Source organism: Bombus affinis, chromosome 13 (genome assembly GCF_024516045.1).
Source record: "Bombus affinis isolate iyBomAffi1 chromosome 13, iyBomAffi1.2, whole genome shotgun sequence".
Lineage (NCBI taxonomy): Eukaryota > Metazoa > Arthropoda > Insecta > Hymenoptera > Apidae > Bombus > Bombus affinis.
This window is the reverse complement of record NC_066356.1, coordinates 554,587-576,896: the sequence shown is the minus strand read 5'-3', so window position 1 is coordinate 576,896 and position 22,310 is coordinate 554,587. Positions and strand designations below refer to the sequence as shown.

The 22,310-nt window shown below is 40.2% G+C and overlaps 1 protein-coding gene across 2 annotated transcripts in view; it reads left to right on the top strand.

The window, feature by feature from the left end:
* The window catches only part of LOC126923635 (protein zerknuellt 1-like), a 103,782-nt gene that overhangs the window by 50,042 nt on the left and 31,430 nt on the right, over positions 1-22,310 (top strand). For both annotated transcript variants that reach the window (XM_050737307.1, XM_050737306.1), the window contains one exon: positions 4,395-8,335. In XM_050737307.1, coding sequence (XP_050593264.1) covers positions 7,963-8,335 — 373 coding nt within the window. In that variant the 5' untranslated portion in view covers positions 4,395-7,962. The remainder of the gene's footprint in view (positions 1-4,394; positions 8,336-22,310) is intronic.

The window sequence follows — 22,310 nt, the reverse complement described above, 5'->3', positions numbered from 1 at the left end:
TTCCGGAGCGAAGAGAGAGATTTTTGTTAGCTTCTCCGCGAGAATGTTCCGCGGATTGTGGCTTCGAGAAGTTCGCTGCAGAGTTCGGAGGTGTGGATCCCAAGTTTCGGGAATTTCTTTCCCCTGAAAGTTCGAAAGAGGGAGGCGGGGGGTGTTAAATATCGCGGAAGCGATATTCGAATTTCTGACACACGATTGACTTTTCTTTTTATTTCTGCGTCTTGAAATAATGATATTAATGACAATGGAATTGTTGAAATATATTCTCAACACGTTCAAAGTTTTCGTTACAGGTCTAAGATTCTGAAAAGTATAGCGAAAGGGGTAAAAGAGTTTCATTCCAAATGACCAAGAATTTCTAAAATTTGCTCGGTGAAATTGATACCTCGATCGGTAGTTTAATGTTTTCCGGATCGTTATTCGTTCACGAAATATTACGTAAACGGAGATAGCGCGTAATGGTGACTCTCGCGATCAATGGATCAACCCAGCTCACGAATTGAAATTTCTCAATGCAAGTACGGTCACGACCCCGTGGCCAGTTAACTGACGTTTGACATCTTTATCGCGTCTTGATTGTGGAAAAAAGCGGGACGATCCATGCGCACGATCGACTAAAAGAAAGAATCGACAGATTAGATGAAGCGTCGGGGTTAAGAATGGGGTATGAGGCGCGTTCATTAAATCGCGGCTCGTCATCGTCACGTTCCCTTGTCCTCGTTCAATTTCCGCTGCAGCTCGTGACGTTTTCGTCTCGACGATTTTTTTATTTCTCACCCCTTTATTTTAAAAATTTGGAAGCTGCGTGCTCAATGACAAAATTTCTATATTCTAAGCTTTTCCAAACTTCAAAATAGGATCACGATAAAAGCAATAAAATTTATAACAATTCACAGTATTTACTCCTCGATGGAAGTTTAATAAAAATGTTCTAAACGCAATCTCGCAAAAAAATATTTGCTAAGTTACGTAGACTCACAAATTAATCAATGTTTCTCAGTTACGCGACATTTAAATTGTGCGATATTTAGTTAATCATTTTTTTATTCCATTTGTGCAGAAACCATTTTTGCTTATATTTTCCATCATCGCATTTATGTCAATTCAGAGAATATCGTTGCATCGAAATCGTTGCGGGCTATCTCAAGTTAACGTAGCGCCTGTGTAGCACGATAAAGTCTCGAAGTAATTAGTCTGATGTTTACACAGTTTAACGTTTCCCTCGTATCTTCGGTTCTCCTCCTACGCGGCTCAATTAACTTACGGCGTACTTAATTAGTCGTCCTGGCTCTTGGCACGCGGCAACAAACCGGCGAGGCGCTCTCGAATCGTTGGCGCCCGGTAAATTCTTCTCCTCGGCTCTTATCTGAAAAATAATTATCTACCGGACCGCTGTAGAATTTTTATCGAGCCACCAAGTTGTAAATAGGCTAACCAGACTGGTGTAACCGGTAATTGAACCGGTGTTTGGATTCTTTCTCGGTTGAAAAAGTTTGGATTGTTGGACTATTGGGAGAAATAAACAAGGAACTTAATAACTAAACTGAATAAAAGTATTATGCAGTTTCGGAGATTTTCATTACTCCATAAAGATAATAGAGGAGAACAGAGGATCTTATAGTGTTGGAAAAGTAAGGAGACGTGTTCAAGGAAAGAATTTTAATAAGATTTATTAAGTATCGGTAAATTTGCAAGTATTTGAAAGGTTAATATCCTGTAACTGGAATTCTGTTTATTTATCAGAGAAGAAATTATGGTCGATTATACTTTTTCACTTTAATATTACCAATCATAACGTTAGGTATAACTACCTTGCTACTTAGATGGATATGATGATATTCGTATAGATGAAAATAAATAGATATAATAATCATATTTCTGGCTCAGTAAATATCAACATTAATCGTTCCAGAGTAGCTACTTTTAGTGGGTAATTGTGAAAGTATAAATCTGAAATGCATCAGTTTTATGCATTTAATAGTTCTGGCACTGATTTGAAAGCTAGGGATTAAAATAATTCTCGTGAATAAATTACTCACTCGAATCAAGAGGAAATTTAAAAGAAATGGGTTCTAAGTCACTTAATATAATAAAGGCCGGGGGAATCAAATAACAGGACAAATCGAATTATCCACAATGTCTGTTTAAATTCTCGCGATTTGTAGCACTTATGATAATGCAAATGTTAAACACAGAGAGGATTGCGGCAGATTGAATGAATTATAAATTGAAACAAGCGGAATGCGTTGATGCGAGGAGAATCGAGTGCGTGTTGAGATTCTAATTTATCAATTAGTAGGTAATTATTAGGAACGCGTGCACGCGTCCATTTGAATTGAATGTATTTCTCCCCATCGTGGCGTCACTGCGTAAAGAAAATCTAAACACGTTGCTTGCGTATGTGAACCGTATCATTATATCATTACGTGGCTACTCGTGTACGCGTATGATAGAGGTTTTCAAGCGTACAATATCGCACAAAAACACTCCTGGTAGTTAGTGTTCTCAGATAGCAATAAAAAATTCCAGAGAATAAGTAACACACGCGGAAAATAATTTATTAGCATATTTATTCGCTTTTTCTTTTTCCAGCGATGTTCTTCGCTAATGAAATCCAAACACACTCGTCGTTCGTATGTACGTCATTACTTAAAAACGAGTAATAGCCGGTGTCTTTAAGAAGAGATAGCTAGACGTATACGTACGTGAGAGGTCTCGCTCGTGTTACTTTAAGCCTACGAGAAGGAAATCGCAATTAAAAAATGACAAATGGTTGGGAAAGGTGAAAGTCTGTTTGAAATTCCGAGGAAAGTTCTAATTTATCAATCGAGCCTGCTTATTTCCGAGGAAGCAATATGTCAGGTTGTTATTCAAAATAAATAAGCAATTATCGTAAATAAATGCGAGTCTTGTAATTAAAACTTTCATGCGCGTTTCGGGCTAAGCGAGTATAATAATTTCGAGATTCATAAATCAATCTTAGAACAAAGAAAATCACAGCTCTACGATCAATGGCGAATAAAACTATATCTTGTCAAGACCTGCTTTTTTATAATAATCCTATGATAAATAATTCGCACATTCGAAGTAAAATATCTTTATAACAATCTTATCCTTAATTTCTCTCTTTAGTCGAATTCTTCATTGCCATCTTTGCCATTCTGTTTTGAACATGAAATCTTTTCGTAATAAAATAACCGTGTGATAACCAAATAGCCATAAATATAATTACCGAGAATGCACGAATCTATATTCACCCTCGATCTTAATTTTTGTAATTCGTTCGCATTATCAATAATTCACAGGAGCAGTAGAAGCGATTATAAATAAATAAAGAAACAAATAATGGAAAAAGAAGAGAAAGAATTTACCCACAATTAAAATGAGTTTCGAATTTCCGATAAAGAGTCTTCGAGTTACATCATCCACGATTATCTATCCTCTCGGAAGAGTAACTAAATGAAAGTTTGCAAACTGAACGAAAGGAGCGGAGGACTCGCGATGGAATTAATCATGACCGCGTCACGACGATCATGTCGGGATAATTTGTAAAATCGCGGAAGAGGGTTCTCAAATTTGCAACGATCTCGTGGCGAGTTGGATGAGCCAAGCACGCCCCGGGGAAGAACTTATTCATAAGATTATTTCCCATTTTCGTCATGGCGCCGCGCTGTATCGTTATTTAAGTTTTATATTAAAGCACCGGCCCCGCCACTCGTTTGCCGCGCTTTTTGATGGACGAGCGGCGCGTGTCCTGCTTTCCTTCAACGGATTCGCCTAAACGTGAGATATCGTGCCCGATCAATTTTTCATAAGGTTCGGTCCGCTCTCGCGAAAACCGCGCCATCGCCCACGGAATTTTCACGCAACATCAGGGAAATTCGCCCCGTCGCCGCGCCCGTTTTTCTTTATTACGAACGCGAACAGAGATGCACGCGGCAAGACGCTGCCATTTTTTATCGGCCAGACGATCGCCTCATATGTCCTCCGATGCGATTACCGGATGCGTGACGATTCTCCTTGCATTATTCGGAGTAAGATAGGAAATCTCGAGCACGGAATATCTCGCAGTTTTTCAAAAACTTCGTGCAATTTAGAATTTTACATAGAGTGAATACATTTTTCTTAGAGCTTGCGAGGATTTTCTGCGTTTTTAACTCGATGTTTGTGAAATTTAAGATGGTCAGTAGCTTTAAGATTTTCCAGGCATACGCCACGAAGCAAAATATGTCTCTTTAAGTGATAATTTACAATTAGACGACTCTGATATTATTTCTATCCTGCTTTCCTTTGTAGAATCTAAAATCTTCTTCCCTTGGAACGACAAGTTTTGTTCACCTAAACCAAAATTCTCCGTTCCATCGCCAGAAATAACGAATCGACATGTTTTTCAGGTACCTGCAGCTTTAAATTCCCCGGAATCGAAGAATTTCCACCGCAAAGATCCGGCAAGCTCAGAGAAGCTGATTCCGTGAAAACGGAAAGAATCCGGGGGCTCCGCTTTAATCAAGGTCGAATGTTCATTCTCCACGTCCACGGTCGGGCTATCAAATACAATCACCGAACGTGCGGCGTCTTTTTCCTTTTCCCGCAGCGACCGGATGCACAGTCTAACACACACCCTCTTCACCTACCGAAGCCAGAGTCGATTCGTTCTCGCTCTCACGAATTGAATCCAGCCCGGTGGTGGTGAAGCAGTTTCTGGAGGGAAGATGAAGGAGCGAGAGAAGGTTGCCCTGGCAACGACAGAGGGTTTCTCGACGTTGGTTGCCCGGGCAACCTCTAACCGGCGATCCCTAAATATGCGCCAGCAGGCCAGAAGTGGCGTGAAAGAGGGAGGGAAAAGAGGGTGAGAAGAAGAGGTCGAGCCTGTAAGAAGAGGAAAGGGAGAATCGGGATGAGAGAAGAGAGATCCTCGCCACTGGTTGGCAGAAGGAGCATACCGGTGGGTTGGTAACTGTTACCGCGGAAGGTGAGGAGACCCAGTTAATTACTAAAGCGTTTTAATCGTCGGCAAAGTTCCGACGGCACTCGGGAGTCTGGACCAAAAGGGCTTCGGAGAATGTGGCGGCTGTGTAAATTAGGAACTCGCCAGTTTCCCTCTAGACTGTGTACACGAGTTTGTCTACCACGTTCAAGGAGCAAACCGGCAAGTTTTCACGGGGTGGGACGCGCGGTACGCGAAGCAGTCGAATCTTTATTCCAATCGTCTTATGAGATTTTTACATTATTTTCTTACAAGAAACGAACGATGCGTTGGGCGGGTCAATTTCAATTCATCGATCTTCAGAACATTTGTTGACGTTAATAAGCATATTTATAATTCGATTAATCAATAGACAAAACCTCAAAGTGCTAAAACAGAACATTTGTTGACGTTAATAAGCATATTTACAATTCGATTAATCAATAGACAAAACCTCAAAGTGCTAAAAATATGCTCACCGTCGATTCCTCGATTCACAAAACAACAATATTCGTCAACGTATTACTTCGCGCTTGACCCAGCCAAGTTTACGTAAAGGTTACACAATTTATCAAATTTCTTATTCAACTTTACTTGCTGGAAAAGGTCATTACATCAGTTCCGTAATACAAAGTAACAAAATACGAAGCAACAGACGATGCCGTGGATCTTCAGTCAACACAAGATCGTTGAAAAGCGTCGAATTTCGACGTCGATCGGCGCAATACGTTCACCTATTCATCCAAATAAACGACGACACACCGGTAACCAAGCTAGCCCGACGTCCCGCGTTAAATAACTTTGCTTAACAAGGTGCTGCCGCCACTGTAAAAAGATTACGTAAGCGGTAATGGCCGCCAGCTCCTCCTAAATTCGAGTACGAAGAGTTCCAGCCACGGAGTGCACCGAGTCGGGAAGCAAGGCGCGAGAAAGAGAGGATGATAGAGGCTGAGGGGGAACAGGAATGGCGAACGAGAAGGAGGAGGAGGTGTAGGAGGAGGGAGAGGCGATACGACGCCCGGTGGCGGGGGTTAATTTTAATTTCCTAATTTTTCCCACCCCGAGGCACAGGTAATTTCCTCCCCAGAAGAGAATAGATGTAATTACTTAACGCCTCCGAGCTCAGAGCTCCTCTTATTAAAAGAGGATCGTGCCCTCGAGGGCTGGAGGGGTGGAAGATACTCGTCTGGTGGGGGTGGGAGTGGAGTGGTGGAAGCACAACAATCGTCGGAGGACGATCGCGAAGAAAGGGAAACGTTGTCGGGCTCGTTCCCTCGAAGATGAACAACGGCGGAGATCAAGCTTCATTGTGCTTTCGATCGTCTCTGGCTTTCCTAGAATATTTCTGCGTCGATCTCTTCAAGTCGGTATTCGTGCAATCCTCCGGAGGACAGTTGTGAGTTGTTTAATAAAAAAAAAAAAAAAAAAAAAAAGAGAGAAGGTGAAAGAAGAAAGGAGGAGAAATAAAGGAAGGAGGATAGTTTTTTGTGGTGGAAAAAATTTGAACTTTGTAGAAGTGCGCATCTCGTTGACGACATTAGAGGCTAAGGTCGACGCTGCTGCCTAGGCTCCACGACAGGGGTGGTTTGCCGAATGCTGTGGGGAAGGGAGGAGCCATCTTGCGGCTGCTTTCAGGGCAGCCACCAATTGATTCATCCCCACTACGCCACCACCATTACTGCAAGGAAGGGGCGTCGATTCAATTCCAGGGCAAAAAAACCGTCTACGAGGCGGAGTTCGCTTCGTAATCCATCCGTCCTCATTGGCCAGGAATAGAGTGGCACCCGTGAACCCACCATCTGTCCGACCAATCCAAAGCCTCTGGGTGGCGACCCAAACCAGTTTTGACTCCGTGGACAGAGGGGAGCCGTTGACTTCACTCTCGAGGCAGATAGTGCTGTGCCGTTGGCTCGTGCCGTAGTGGTCCTAACACTAACAGGTCCTTGCCAGCAAGGAATCCCTGGAATCCGTTCCGTTGCGCGCTCGAATTCATCCCACGGACTGCCAAATACACAAATACGACCCGTGCTCTTCTCTAATCTCGTCAGCTGATCGGTGTTTTCGTTGCTGCTGATTGCGTAACCTGATGTCCAGGTACGACGACACCGTCACCTTTAAACAGTTTCTAATAAGTGTGATCGTCGACCAGTGCACCGTGGACTTGTGTTTTCAACGATGGCCCAGTTTCCCTAGTGACTTTTGCAATTTGGCGGGTTCATTCACAAAATTGACGGAAACATGAACATTCAGAGTGAAGATTAGATCCCGGACGGAAAGTTTGATCTCGGAAAGACCAACAATGAGAAATCGTGGCGTGAAACTGGAGTGTTAGTTACCGAGGCTGTATTCGCGAAAGGACTAAATGGACTTTCGAAATACGAGTTTCATGAAATTCTGCTTGACTAACTTGGTGGGATTATATTTTTTGGGATTTGGGAGAAAATCACCGAGGACTTTGAATAGTAGATAAAAGACTGAAGCATAGAAGCTGAAAATACTGGCAGAAAGAATTTACATGGAATCCTCGATGCAAGAATTCTCTTAAAAGGCGAAAAGGTCGATTGCCATTGACGGAAACCTCGAATTACGCCTTCCGACGGCTGTCGACTTACCACGAGCACGTTCACTCGCAAACATATTCGCCATCCTTCACGATTACCGATCTTCAACAAACATGATCAATCTCGCTGCATATATCTAAAAGGAACTTCTAAATTCCATCAATCTTAAACTTAAACCTTCCATGTAAGATGTAAACAAACGATTCCTTGGTACATCATCGAAAACTTATCTCACGTGCGTCGTACTCTGAAATTAAGGTGTCCAGACCTGTAACAACTGTTCTCGTCGAATGTCAGTTCCCATGAAGTTGAGGAAACCACGTCGATCGTTGAAAGTATAGCGTATCGAGGATAGAGTATAGAGAGGGATATAGATGCAAAATAAGTGAAATCTCTCCGGTGGAGAGACAGCCAGTCGTCAAGTTGGTCCCAAACATGGTCCTGGAACCAGGAGGTGGTCTGTCCTTTCCACTGCCTCCTGGTAGCGGCTCTACTGGTTCCGGTGGTTCCCTCCTGACTCCGGCCAGACTGTTCCAGAGGGCGACACCCGTGTTTCCGTTTCATCTGACAGGATGGCCACCACATCATCCGGTCCTCGGACAGGTTCAAAGCCAGGTACAGCAGACGATGCAAGCTCAGCATCAAGCAGCCGCGGCCGCTGTCAGGTTCCTCAGTCATCATCATCCTCATCATCCGCATCCGGCACTAGGGAACCACCCCCTGGTGCCGGCGATAACTAGCCACCATCCGACCGCCCATCATCTTCATCACGGCGCCGATCACGCCGACGAGGATGACGAAAAGAAAGGTAAGTGACTTTTTTTGCGTTACACTTCAAGCTAAGCACCTTGAAATAATGAGCGCAGCTGCGAACTATCGCCGCGAGGATGGCCACGCTTGTTTGGGTTTCAGTTGTTAACATCTTCTTCCTGAATTAACCTTAGGACTGTCAAACATGTCAGGATGAATCAGCTTTACGGTTTTTATTTTTGATATTGCCGACAATACGCAGGTGTTTTCGACAAAATTGCTGTCTTCCTCGCCACATTAATGCTAGAATTATCGAATATGTTAGAATGGAGGGGTTCAGATCTTTTACCTTTGAGATAAACTGAAAATATCATACGATAATGAAAGCGATCAGTGTATTAACAATTTTACTAGGAAATAAGATACCGAGGTTCATTAAAAGTAAAAAATGTCTTATACAAGTTCCGAGAGAAAGTCTGCCTTGTTTATTTTCGTGTTAGTATAATCATAATCGCATAGTATATTCAGATACGCAATATCAAGACAAGTTCGTAGTTTCAGTTTTAATGGAGTTCAGAAAAGTTAAATCCTTTTGCAGTATAATTATTGTTACGATTAAAATCGTCCGTGTTTCTATAGTGATCTTCTCGAACACCTTAGTTCTATTGATGGAATGTTTGTTTGACAACTTTGTATTAATATTCCTAGTTTTATTATGAGTCTTTCTTGCTTGTGTTATTCTTAAATTCGTGACTGTATATGATGTTTTGATATGTTCTATTTTAAGCTGCTATGTTTATAAGGGAAAATGCAGAATGACTTTACGAGAGATATCTGATCCACTTTTGCACTAAATTGAAACACAATTTCAAATTCATTGCCACATTTCCTTGCTACGATAGTTTGCATACTTATAGCACGGTAAGCTGCAATTTTGAGGCAAGTAAGATAGTAAACTAGCAGGTTACTTACTACTTTGTTGCTTGATTTACAGTGCGAATTAAACCCCGTGTTTTATTCTCGTGCTTCTAATCTTACTCTATATTAATAAGATTAGAAACTAGCCTCTTTACGTGTCTGATAAAATTACGAACAGGTTCACATCGAAAAATTCAGTTAACAGTATAATTGCGAACGAATCCTTTTTATAAACACCTTATATTTCATATATTCTCCAGATTCTTCGACTGAAACTTTTGTCCTAGTAATACAATGGTAATTTCAACGAGCCTTGTTTTTCCTTTCTTTCTTTTCTCAGATATTTAAGTGTATAACGTACCAACAAGAAGAGCAAAAAGATAGTTTGAAATTTTAATACAGACTCGCATATTTCTACGTAATAAACGCAAAGTAATTTCATCCATTACAGCACGCTGTCCTACGGTTGTTTATATTATTCTCCTCATGAAGTATAACTCAGTTGAACATTTTGCACGGTGACATAAACGTTACTGTTACGCGTCTGGCCGCGACTCAGAGCACAGTCAAGTAATTATCATAAGCTGGGTTATTTATAATACGTAAATACACCGGAATATCTCCTATTAATATTTAACATCAACTCAATATCTAAAACCAGTTTACTCCTAAAACCACACCGACAAGCTACCCGTTGCAATTTTCGCCATCTCAAAGTACGTTTAACAAGCAAATACGCTCGATTACGATACAGTTGCTGGTCACCCCAAATACCAGAAGGCTCGCGTTCGAATCTAATATCAGCGATGCATGTGCCGTTTGGTACCGTTTCTTCTAGATCAACCGAGCCTTTAACTAGAACGTATTTTCGAGATACGTTCGGAAAATGGTCTATAGGGAGTGTCGTAACACGGTCAATCATAAGATCGTTTCTGACGAGCCCCTGGGATCGCTTACAGGGTTAGCCCCAATCCGCAACGCCCTTTTTCCACCCTTCCTCCGAGCTGACGGCCTGAAATCACGTTTCGTGTACGAGATCGAGGGTGGAAATCTGTTTTTTACGTGATCCCATTCATGTCCCTAACGCTTGTTTATGCCTCGAAGGGAGCGCCACTTAACTCCATCCCTGTCCGACTTTGGGCGCAACTTTTTCTGTCCGTTTCGTGAAAACTCGCGTAAAACCACGGCGATCTTAAAACCATGTCTTCGCTCGTACGATTTCTGCCTTATTTATCGGTGGCAGATGAGTCGCCGTTTTAGAAAACGGTGCTCGAATCATCATAGATTTACGAGCGCCATATAGATTCAGAAGCAAACTGTTTCCTTTTTTCAGAGGTAATTTTGTTGTTAGCGTCCAAGCGATATTCTGAGTCCTGCACGCGCAAATGCTCGGTAATTCTTTTCTTTACCGCGATGCAGAATCTTTTTTGCTCGTAAATTTCCGTGGTTTTTGCGTCATAGACTTAATATTATCAATTTGTGTCTGAAAAAGTTTTCCTTATCGTCGTATTTCATTGCCTAAATACACATATAGTGTCATGCTATGAACATCAACAATCTATTAATCAGTGAAACAGTATCGTTCTTGTCCTGTTATATTACTTGCCATCTATATACTTTCTGCACTCCCCGCAAAATCGCAACATTAAATTAGGTGGCTTGCAATTATCTTCTGAAAAGGTAACGACTTTGGTTATTTCAGATTCAAGTATTGAAGAAGTCTGCCTCATAAAATGACGCAATAGTAAACAGACGTGAAACAAATTTTCTCCAATTATTAGCTTAATTATATAATAATTATATTATTACAATACATTATTACAATAAAATTATGTCATAAAAATGTAATAACAAGCGAAATAAAATACATTTCGCCACGATGTACGGACACAACTTACTGCAGTCATGAAAACAATCGTCCCAAAATAATTCAGCGCGAAAATTAGAAAAAAAAAAGGACGATAGAGGGCCACTTAAGTGATACTTCTAAGTCTTTCGAGCGTTTTCATAGCACGCGGCGCGGTTAAAATACTTCTCTTTCTAATTTCGCTAATGGGCCAACCAGCGTAGGCAAGCGCACGTAACGCGAACTGCATGTGCGCAACCTAACTAATGAGTTCCGCGAGTGTTGAACGTAACGCTGTTTAAGATAAACGTGTCACGCCTGACAGCCGTGAGAGATCTGCTCCGCGAAGTTGTCTTATTTCCTCTCCTCTTTCTTCCCTCGTATCTTTGAACGTCTCACCGAGCCTCGTTTTCACTGAATTTATTGGCCATCGCAATCAATTTCGAATGATCTCTAGGAACCAGCATCTTGTAAATAGCCATCGATGCGCCTGAAAACGGTCGCAAAGCGTATTAAAAAAAAAAAAAAAAAAATTGGAACATTAAAGGGAGAGTATCGGAGGGAGTATTAAAAAAATCAGAGAATACGTGGTACTCGTAAAAGATTGGCAAACAGTGTCGTAATTTCAGTCAATGTAGTATAAATTACATTTTTACGGTACTTCCTTCCGTAGACGTCGAATATAAGGTATCTTTTTAGACGTTTAATTTGTGTGTAATTGATAAAATGATATAATAGACTAGAAAGTAACTGACAAGAAACTGGTAAATTATCGGGAATGCCGGATCCCATCGACATTTAATTAGACGAGGGAGTAATCGAAGTTCAGCCGTCGATAATCGTCGGTGGTTTTATTGTTGCGCCGCCGTTTTATCGTCCTTGCTTTAGTCGATTTCTTGTTGGGAAATTACGTGAAATTTTGTATTCGATCTCCTACGAGCAATTAATTCCGAGGAACTGTTCACGACGAGTAATTATTGTGAACTGATTATAGTCCACGCTCAGGAGTTATTGAGTTATTTTAGTAATAAGGATAGCTTGAGGAAATTGATCGGTTTTCGTGGAATTGTAATTGGAAGTCTGCTTTCTGATGGGCCACTGTTTGATACACGTAAATTTATTTTTATATATATTATTTTCCTGCCGAGCTTCGAAATAGTTTCGTGTATTCCCGGCCTTCTCTTAAATTTACCTTCCAGTCTATAATTATAAGAGTTGTTTATCCCTTTAGAAGCAACATCAATCAGGTAAAACTAGGTTCTTTGATCATGATTCTATGAGCTTTATCACGTCGTTGACATTAAGTCTTCGATTCTTCTATTTAAAGATCTATCCACTTTCGCAATCGGAGATTTATAGCTTCTGTAGATAGATTGGGGATATTTTTGCTTATTTACTACAATGTTGCATCGATTATGTAAGCGATCTATGTCGCGTATCTACTTCTTTCTACATTTTTCCTTTCCGCTTTTCTCTCGTCGTTGATTTTCACTTCAATTACAAAATTCCTGTGGTCCCGGACGTATCGGGAATAAACGTATTCAAAATCATTAACTCTGTGTAATAATAGATCTGAATCGTATTTAGAAACCACGATTCTAAATCAACGTTCCCACACTCGACCCTCACGCCTAATCTATTTAAACCGTACTATCTAATCGTCGCTATTCAACAAGCCACGAAATAGAACGTGCGGAAAATTGCGCAAATTGTTTCTATTTACTTAATCTCGCGACAAGCCACGATGCATGGCGTGTATCCTGTTGTAACTTTAATTAAATCCGCGTCGCTAAACTCGTTCGCTGATTAATGATTTCATCTTCCAGTTTTGATGTTACACTTTGCCAATATTGCATTCCTCCAACCTTAAACGAATGGCAAGAAATAAAGCGAAGGAACATAGCGTAAGAAACAAGCTTCACCGTAAAGGTTACTTCTTGTAACTAAACTTCGGTTAGAGATAACAATTGAACAGAAGTCGACACGGTCCGGCGTTTAATGAAGCGATCGCGAAAGCGTTTATCTGAATCGACCGATGGAATCCAATAATTTCCTCTTTATTAGCACCGCCCCGGAGCGGCGGCTAATTACAGCAAATACATTATAGGAAATTAACGTTCGGAGGATCGTCGACGCGTTGATCAGTGACAGTGGCTTAATTAATATTCCGCTCGGGAATAAAATCCAGATAAACCGGCGAGAAAGTAGCAAATCGAAAGAAAACGAGAGAAAAAATAATCCGTCGCTCCGTGACTTCGTATACATTTCTGATGTGAGATGATTCTGCTGGCGAGACCTATAATAGTTTTGAGTGTCTGCAATCGGTGAATTGGTCCAGGTTACCGCGAAAGACCAAAGTTGCGACGTGGCGGACGCTAAAGTTAGTTGTTCATTGCTCGAAACTTGAGTTTAATTCGCTCCAGTATGTCAGTTTTGGGTTTTAGACAAACACATTTAGGTTTGCCTGTTTAAACCTCGAAACTGTTCATGCTTGGGTGTTCTTAATTGGACCGTATTTAAATTTATTCTTCTAGATTGTCGCGGCGGAAGAATTTGTGTCTAGAAATTCGTAATCTTTACAGAACATGTACTTTAATTATTCTGGTATAAAATCTAACACAATCATAAACAAACAAGAGGACTTCTAGAGATTATATTTAGTATTGTAATACCCTTTTATTTATAATATTGTCATATCTTGTAACCTACTAATGGTTAAGTGAGCCATACAGAAGCTAAACCAGTCAACTCTGTTCTTCTAAATTGTGGTGAAAAAATCAGTGTTTAGAAATTCGTGATCTTTACAAAATATATGCTTTAATCATTCTAATATAAAAACTAACATGGCGATAAACAGACAAGAGAACTTTTAGAGATCATACGTGATATGAAATGTCAGTGAATCTATCTTGTAGTATACTAAGGGTTAAATGAGCTACACAAGATCTAAACCAGCCAACCGTGTTAAGTATAGTTACATAATTTCTCAAAAATGAAACTCTAAAGATCAGATCGTGTAATTCACTACTGAAATTAAAATCTTTTTAAAAGAGCGAAACTGATCAATTTGACTCGAATTCAGAACACACGAATAGACCTTAGATTACTTCTAAAAACCCAGGATCACCTTCTACGTAAATCTTCGATCGAACAATCACGATAAATCTCATTGTTCGTATTATTCGATGAAAATCAAAGTTCAGAAACTTATTGAACTGCTTCGAATCTCGATCGAACGTCTCAAACATCGCGATTAATTACACGCACGGTGACGTGTAAGCCTCTAGCTTTTAACGAACGTCTTCGCCTATGGACGTGGAGCAGCGACAATTTTCTTGGCCACGTATCCTAGACGCCGAAGAAAACTCTAGTTTACATAATTGTCCCTCGACAGGATGCTCGCATAGTCGCGTGCGTACGCTTTAGACGATCGTTCAAGTTCTTCAGACGATCGTTAGAGCACCGGCGAGAAATCGTTGGCCTTTTGCCGTCGCGTTGGTACACGCCTATCCGGTGTTTGCTCCTCGAAGCTCGGCTTCTAAATCGCGGCGATCCGTCTTGATCGCTCGATCCGCGGCTACGTTCGTGGAAATTGCACGATCTACTCGGTACAGATTACGTGGAAACGCGTGAATAATGACCGGTTCGCGACACCCGAGCGATGCCCGGCCGGCTCGGATGAAGTCCTCCGCGACGATGAAAGCGGGAATGCGTTCGTTCCGATCTATATCGCGTTAATTTCTGTCCGTGGAATTGCACGTGTGATCGATGATTGATGACGTCGTGTTTCACCTTCGCTTCGTTTTTAGTATTCATCGGTTTTTTAGATTCAACGGACTGTGGATTTTAATTTTTGCAGATGTGAACTTTTCTTTAAATCATTTAATTTGGTATAGTATTTTTGATTGTGACTAAAGGTAATTTTGGGAAACGACGACAACGTATTTTTAAAGAATTTAAAATTACTTACGGAAATTATATACTCTTTAGTTAGGCGTAGTTTTTAAAAATTGCGATTGGGTGTTTTAACTGTTTAAGTATCATAGGTAAAGAACAAAAGGAAAGTTTTGTGCAGCACAGATATCATTAATTTATATTGAGTTAAAAATTTCTAATTTCAACTCAGAAATTAAAATTTATTTATACAGAGATATATCAGGTGTTGCTACTATATCTTCTCGATGTAATTAAAAAATACACGTGCAAAGATCTGTTATTGCGTTACAGTATTAGCTTGTAAAACGTTACGTGTCTACGATGATGGATCTTTTCATCCACAGATTGAGACGTAACGCAAAGACATGTTGATAATGTGATTTATTCGAGCTTCCGTAAGCGATCTCAACGGAGGATCGTTAATTCCAAGATTATTTTTTTATATCTACCGCGATCCCATCGATTCATCTTACCCACTGCTTTCATCCAACTCGACAAATCAGTGGTTTTTGTGTCAACCCGCTTAATGCTAGTTCGTTCATTCGGTCTAATCGTAAAATAATGACAGGATGCCCCACGATAACGCGACCGCTTCTGAAAAGAAGCCGAAGTCATTTGGATGCCACGAAATAAGAAGCGTCATTCCTTCCACGTATTAGATTCCAAAACCAAACCCTAGCAAATACCTAACTACTTCATTTAAAACAAAAAGCACAAAAACAGAAATGAAACTCAATCAACCCGTAAAATGAATTCTTTTTCCATATGTTTAATCCGTGACTGATAAAGCGAAGTCTATCACACCCTAGCAGATTTCATTTTTGTGCTACTATAGAAAATACTCTTCTTGAGACATTGTGCACATCGGTAATTTTTACTTCTGTCGTAATTTGGAAAATACTCCCGTAAAACTTGCTAACAAATCGATTGTTATCCTAGTTACGAGTCAAGAAAACATACACGCTCTTATCCCAATATCGTTACGAATTTCTCAGGTATTCGTCGGAAATTCTCCCAGGATTCGAGGCAAGAAAGTTGAAATGGAAAAGCGATAATAGCTTTAACCCAGGCTCGACGATAGAGAGAAGGTTCGATCCCCGTCGACTCGGTTGAGAAAAACGCCAGGGAAGAAGCTGGAAATCGGCGGCGGGTTCCCTCCCCCATCGGCTAGGGTGGGGTGAGAGGGTGTCGTGGGGTCATAGTCGTGTAGAAAAGGGACAAACAAAACGGGGACGGCTCCGGGTAATAACTTAATTTAAACTAAACTACAGTTTAATAATTCTCGGCCAGGTCGGCCGTGGAAGATGCAGCGGGCAACCAGCAATTTCAGAGCCGTCGTTAACTGCCGGTCGTTAGTCCCTTTTCAAAACTTCTTTCTTTCTTTCGCCCCCTCTTCCATCTCCAATGGGATCCCTTTCGCCCCTGACTGTCTATCCCTTTCCTCCTTCTTCTCTCTCTATCCCGTCCTCTTTTCTCTCTTTCCTCTCGGTTCGTCTCGCTTTTCTTCTTCCACTCGTACGGATCACCATCCTTCGCTTCTCGCGTTCCTCTGGTATCGGCAATAACACCAGCCAACGGTGTTACTACTACTAATGCTAACGGCGTGGCTCGGTCACGAGCTAATTTTCGAGCGTGGCTTGCGTGCCACGCTGTGAATCTCGCCACGGGCCCCCAGAAACGCTCGCGCCGCGACCGACAAATTGAATCGTCCTCGGCCTTCGTTCGCTCTCGGATTCTTCGAGCTGGACGAGGTGAGTCTCTCGCACGTTACCAGCCCTGATACTCACCAACGACGAGCTCGTTGCACGCGACTGAGTCTTCTTTAATGATTTTTCTTGCGGTCATTTCGTGGATCGTGTTGTATGGGATGGTTTAAAGAGGAACACGAAAAATGCATTATATATTAAGCGGCAGTTTGTATATAGTGTAGTGTATAGGTACCTTTGAAGTTTGGCACTCGGGCAGATGTCTTTGGTCGGCGTAATACACTTGTAGCAAGTAATTTCATCGCTTCCATGAAATTGAAAGTCGCCAGAGTAAGTGTAAAAGGTAGTCGCCATACCCCTGTGTCATTAACACGTTCACTGATGCTGAACGAATTTTTATCACGGTATATGGTAACGAATAAGTTTTTTACGATCTATTTGTATATCGTAAAATTTTATATATGCGAGAACTTTTGCAATTTTTTAATAAGTTATGCATGCTAAGCGAACGACATGAATTGTAGGATATATTTTAAAATATTAGCTGTATTAAATATGTAATCGAGGACTGTCGGAGACAACATACGTTGTCTTCTAACATTATCGGTAATCGTACGATAGTTCGTCTGAGTTGGAAGTCCGGTATCTTGTACCTAGAAACTCGAGACGGCAAATTTTTTTTAAGTACATTTGTCTAGTTTCAATTGCTTTGAAAAATGTTAACTCGCGATTGAATTTCAATCGTCCTTCGACTTTTATGATGTTCTAATTGGTCATCGATTGTAACTTCCGTAAAATTTTAGCGGATCTGTTACTTCTCGTATGTAGCTTTCCTATAGTATTTTCTAAATTGGTATAACGATTATTCTTAACGATCGCTGTGTCATGAAAAGTGTTTCAATTATTTTTCAGATTATTTTTTACTGAATCAGCATATTAATTGAAAGAATTGGTTGACGTCTTGAGCAATAGTTTGCGTTTTTCTCCGATTCTTTAAAACTTGAAACAGATATAGATTTGTAATATTACGAAACATGTTGTTTACTTCTCGTTATCGATTTCCTTTGAATTATGTATTAATATGTTTAATTTACATGTTTTATTCTTGTTATTCAGTTATCGTGCAAGATAACTGCTGGGGATTTAATATCAGTACTTTATTAAAAAGCGCATCAATAGTCGATTCTTTTATAACAAAATCTCGCGCTCGATGGCTGGAAAAGGATTTTAGGGTAGAGTACACGAATATTAAATTAACAGAGTGGGTATTACACGCAGGATCTGAAAGCTTTATATCTCTCTCGAAGATAAGATAAAAACTTATGGTTCCGGATGTTGTTCTGAAACTGGAATCACCAGATACATCGACTGTCGCTTTTAACTGTTCGATTAACGATATCAGCGTATTACGCAAGTCCGTATCAGCAATTCTTGTCGAATTAATAATTGCCAGCAAACCGCTGATTCGAACTACTTTTGTTCTAATCATAAATTTCAAAGTCGTTAAGTTAACACAAACATAATTTAGATTATTGTTTACTACTTTCCTACTACTACTTACAATTTCAAGTAAAAATTAAAAGAAAAATTCGCTGTTGCATACTTTAAGTCAATTTATTGATCACGCAAGGAGTTAAAATCATTTTCGATTCCAATAATTCAAACTAAGCAGCTCAAAAGTCTCAAATTTTATCATGAGTTTAATCATAAAATAGCGATCCTGATACAGACCTAAAATAGCGATTATCCGACAATTTAATCGACTGTTTTTCACTCGTTGTCGTGCGTCCAGCGAGACAAAAGGAACGTCGATTAAATAGCCGGTATTATTAGAGAGAATAACAAAACGAGAGAGAGAGAGAGAGAGAGAGAGGGAAGGCGAGGGATCGTCAAAGGAGCAGTGAGAAAGATACGGCCGACAAACTATAAATACGCCATGTATTTATATGCCTCGCTAATTGTCTCTGATGATAAGGATCTCCCTTTTATTACTTTCTGACTAACTTCTCTGTAACTTTACCAAGACTCCACCTCAACCCCCGCGCCTCCCACGTCCCTTCCACGGATTAGTATCTTGCAGAACGTCATTTCGACCATACCAAAAGGAACTCGTGCCCCAGATTCTTCCGTTAACTAAAGAAGAAACCGAAGAATCCACGGTTTTCCGTGTACACAGGCAACTTAGCGACCATTGATGGTAAAAAAGGAAATTGTCGGCTGCACGTCGGACCGGTTTACGGAAGAAATCGCGAAAGACACGCGGTTCCCCGATCGTTGGCCACGTATATTCGACCGGCGCAGCGATCATTACAGCGATTTGTTTCGCGGCATTGGCCTCGTATATTGTTTTTAATGACAGCGCCGATAAAAACCGGGCCAACGATTGTACGGACGAAACGTGTGATTCCACGGGCGCTAGATTATCACTGCAAACGGGAAGAGATCAATTTCCTCGGGGAAATTGACGGTTGCTTTTCGCTGCACGAGGCGGCAATGATAGTGCCCCCGGCTTTGATTTATTTTTAACCGATTCGAGATGTTCCGCACTGATTTTTGATATATCGATTGCCTCGTTTCGACGTTCCTGTGACTAGCGTCGTTCGAAGAGAAAGATAGAGCATTCATCGGTGATATACGCTTTTAAATGGTTTAGGGAATTGAAATATCATCACTGACAAATTTTGAAAAATCTGGTTTCATGCAAATACTTATGCATATTGTTAGAAAAAGTGTGTAATAGAGTAAAGTAGGACTAGTAAAGCATCGAGTTAAGCAATTCATTCGTAATTCACTAAATTTGCTTAGCCATAAATTCTGTATACTTCATCGAATAAATTCATTATTAGTAGTTGGATTAAATAAATTAATTGTGTAAAGATTGGATTATTAAGATAGATTTAATAAAAGTTGAGTAAATGATTAGTTCTTTGTTGAAGGATTAAATAAAAAAAATTGCCATCGAGGAATTTTGTAAAATATTTATTCTTCCCTATCTTTCCATCTCAAAAAGTTATAATCATAGCAGTGAGGAATTTCACTTCTACAATAAAGTGGACACGAACAATAAGAATTAAGTTTGCGTGTGGAACTCAGTTTGCACTCTTTTTGCGATCAGAAAATGTTGGAAGTCTTTGAACCTCGGTGTCAAAAACCTTTCTCTCGCCAGTTTGGAGTGCAGGAGATCTGAAAGAAATTAAGCTCCATTATTCCTCGAGGCATCGAAGTTCCTAATTGCCCGGCCCTTTAATTTCTGACAGTCTCGCCGACGCGAGCATTTTCCATAAATCTAAATTAAATATAAAGCACACGATCTATTCCGCCGGTGTTAATGATCGTTTCTGCGAAGTCTACCCACAGAGTTGCAACATTGATAAAGATATCAAGCCGGGGGAACGGCGTTCAGGCCGCTTCTGGAATTGTTTCGCTCACGAGAAACTCTGGCTCTGATGTATTGCGAGAAAGTCCGCGGCTGCTCGAAAGAAGCCTTTAAAGGCTGAAACGTTTCTTGATCGTAATTGTGGTATGACGTTTAAATTGCAGTACAGTGGCAAAATCGTAGTACCGCGGCATGATTGCGGTGCACTCGCATGCAACTTAATAGCACGAAATTTATGACGGATCTCCTGACTCCTCTAGCTTGCCCAACATGAACGTAGACGTTGTGAATTACCGCCACGACATTTCACGTTTACAATAAATTGAATTTCCAGAGTTTTACCGATGACCGTTTCGAATTTCTCTCCTGATGCTGATTTTATTGGCTATCTCGTTCAAACTCTGATCGGAAATTTTATAGATCGTTTTATGTTTAGAATGATACAGCATAAGTAAAAGGGAGGAACGAATTCATAGATCTACTATCTTCATCATCGTGAACTTATAGTAATAGCTAAAAGCAACATTGTTTCATAATAAAACACTAAGAAAAGACGAAGAGGTAGCCGAAACGTTGCAACATACGGTAATAACGCAAGAACGCTGAACTGATCTGCGTCTAGTTTACGATGAAGTGTATCATGCAAACCTAAATACCAAACAAAGGGTACCACGAACTCAGAATTAAACTGACAAACCGTCAACAACCGGTAATCATACTCAACAAATTACCTAACGCGAAATTCTTCGATCTGCCTTTGTTTTCTCCCGCGCCTTCCTTATCCATCATTCAAGTCACTCGCATACATATCGTACGAAAATCACCGAATTACCGCTGTGGAAACTTCTTTTGTGTTCGACAAATTTATTTGTCGTCGAGCATTTTTCCAATTATTCAATCGTGCAATTTCCGTGTCATTATATCGAATGTACGCGAAATCTAATACTGGCCGCTGTATATCGCGGTATCGGTGAGCGGATGTGAATCACCAATCATTTATCAAGACGTGTCTAAATCATGCGAGCAAGTAGGCGAAACGTTATCCTCGTAACTCGCTACGTGCAATTAGTTATTAAATTCCGATTTTCTTGGATTTATCAACTTCGTTGCACGCGCTATCAAAGCGCCTCTCAGCCGGCAGGAGAACAATGTTTTTCTGGTAATTAAATTAAAATGCTCACGACGATTAGATTGAGCGGGAATGGCGGCGATAGTGGCGCAAGAATAGTGGAAGATTGCACGAACAGTGAGGCCATTGTTGCGAATCGTATTAGCAATAATGAAATTACTTATTAGAAAAAAAGGAGACATTGTGTTTTTATGACTTTATTGATTTTTAATATTCTACTTAAGAGATCGTTGGTTATAAAAGGAAGAAAAATTGTGTTTTTGTGATTTCATTGATTTCTAGATTTTCCGGAAATATTTTTCTGAAGTTACAATAATTTATGAGATACCAAATCGAAGGATTTCTCTGATGACACTTTATGATGATACTTTGTGTGAATATTTAGCATTTATTCGTTCTATTGTATTTAACCGACGTGATTGATTTTTGACGAACTCCTTTTTTAAAGAAAAGAATCTTATTGCTTCGCGATTAGCTACGACGAATTTTATTATCATCCCTTTTGTTATATGGACCTCACTCGTTAAAGTTATAGGCAAAAAGGAATGCAAAAATTGACAGGACTTGCTCCGTGAAAGGTTTGACCAGGAACACGAAGAGAAAATTGATTTAAATTACTGACATAAATTTATCTGTAGCGGAATAGAATAAAACTACAGTCTCAGTAGAAATTTTAATCTTCGTCAATTGGTCACTTTACTCCTTCCTACTCTATTATATAAACAACCGGAATTTTTCCACTTTAAGAGAAACTAGAACCAATACGTAATTCTACCGAACCAAAAAACTAATGAATTCTATCCGCTCATAATATTCATCCACTTTTCGTAGTTAAACTTTATTGCCACTGAATTATCATTTCTCCCTCTATAAAAATGAAAATAACGAAATCACACGTCCATCAACTATCTAATAATCCTTTGAACTATCTCCACGGTGAATCTCTATCTTTCCACTATCATTATATTAAAAGAAGAAAAGAAAAAATGATCGGAACCTATAATGCTTAAGAACGACGATTTAACTACTAATATTAACGTAATCAAACTGGAAAATAAGCTGAATCTTAATAATCTGCAACGCGGTATCTTAATAAGACGTCGTCTTCCGAGATACGCGAAT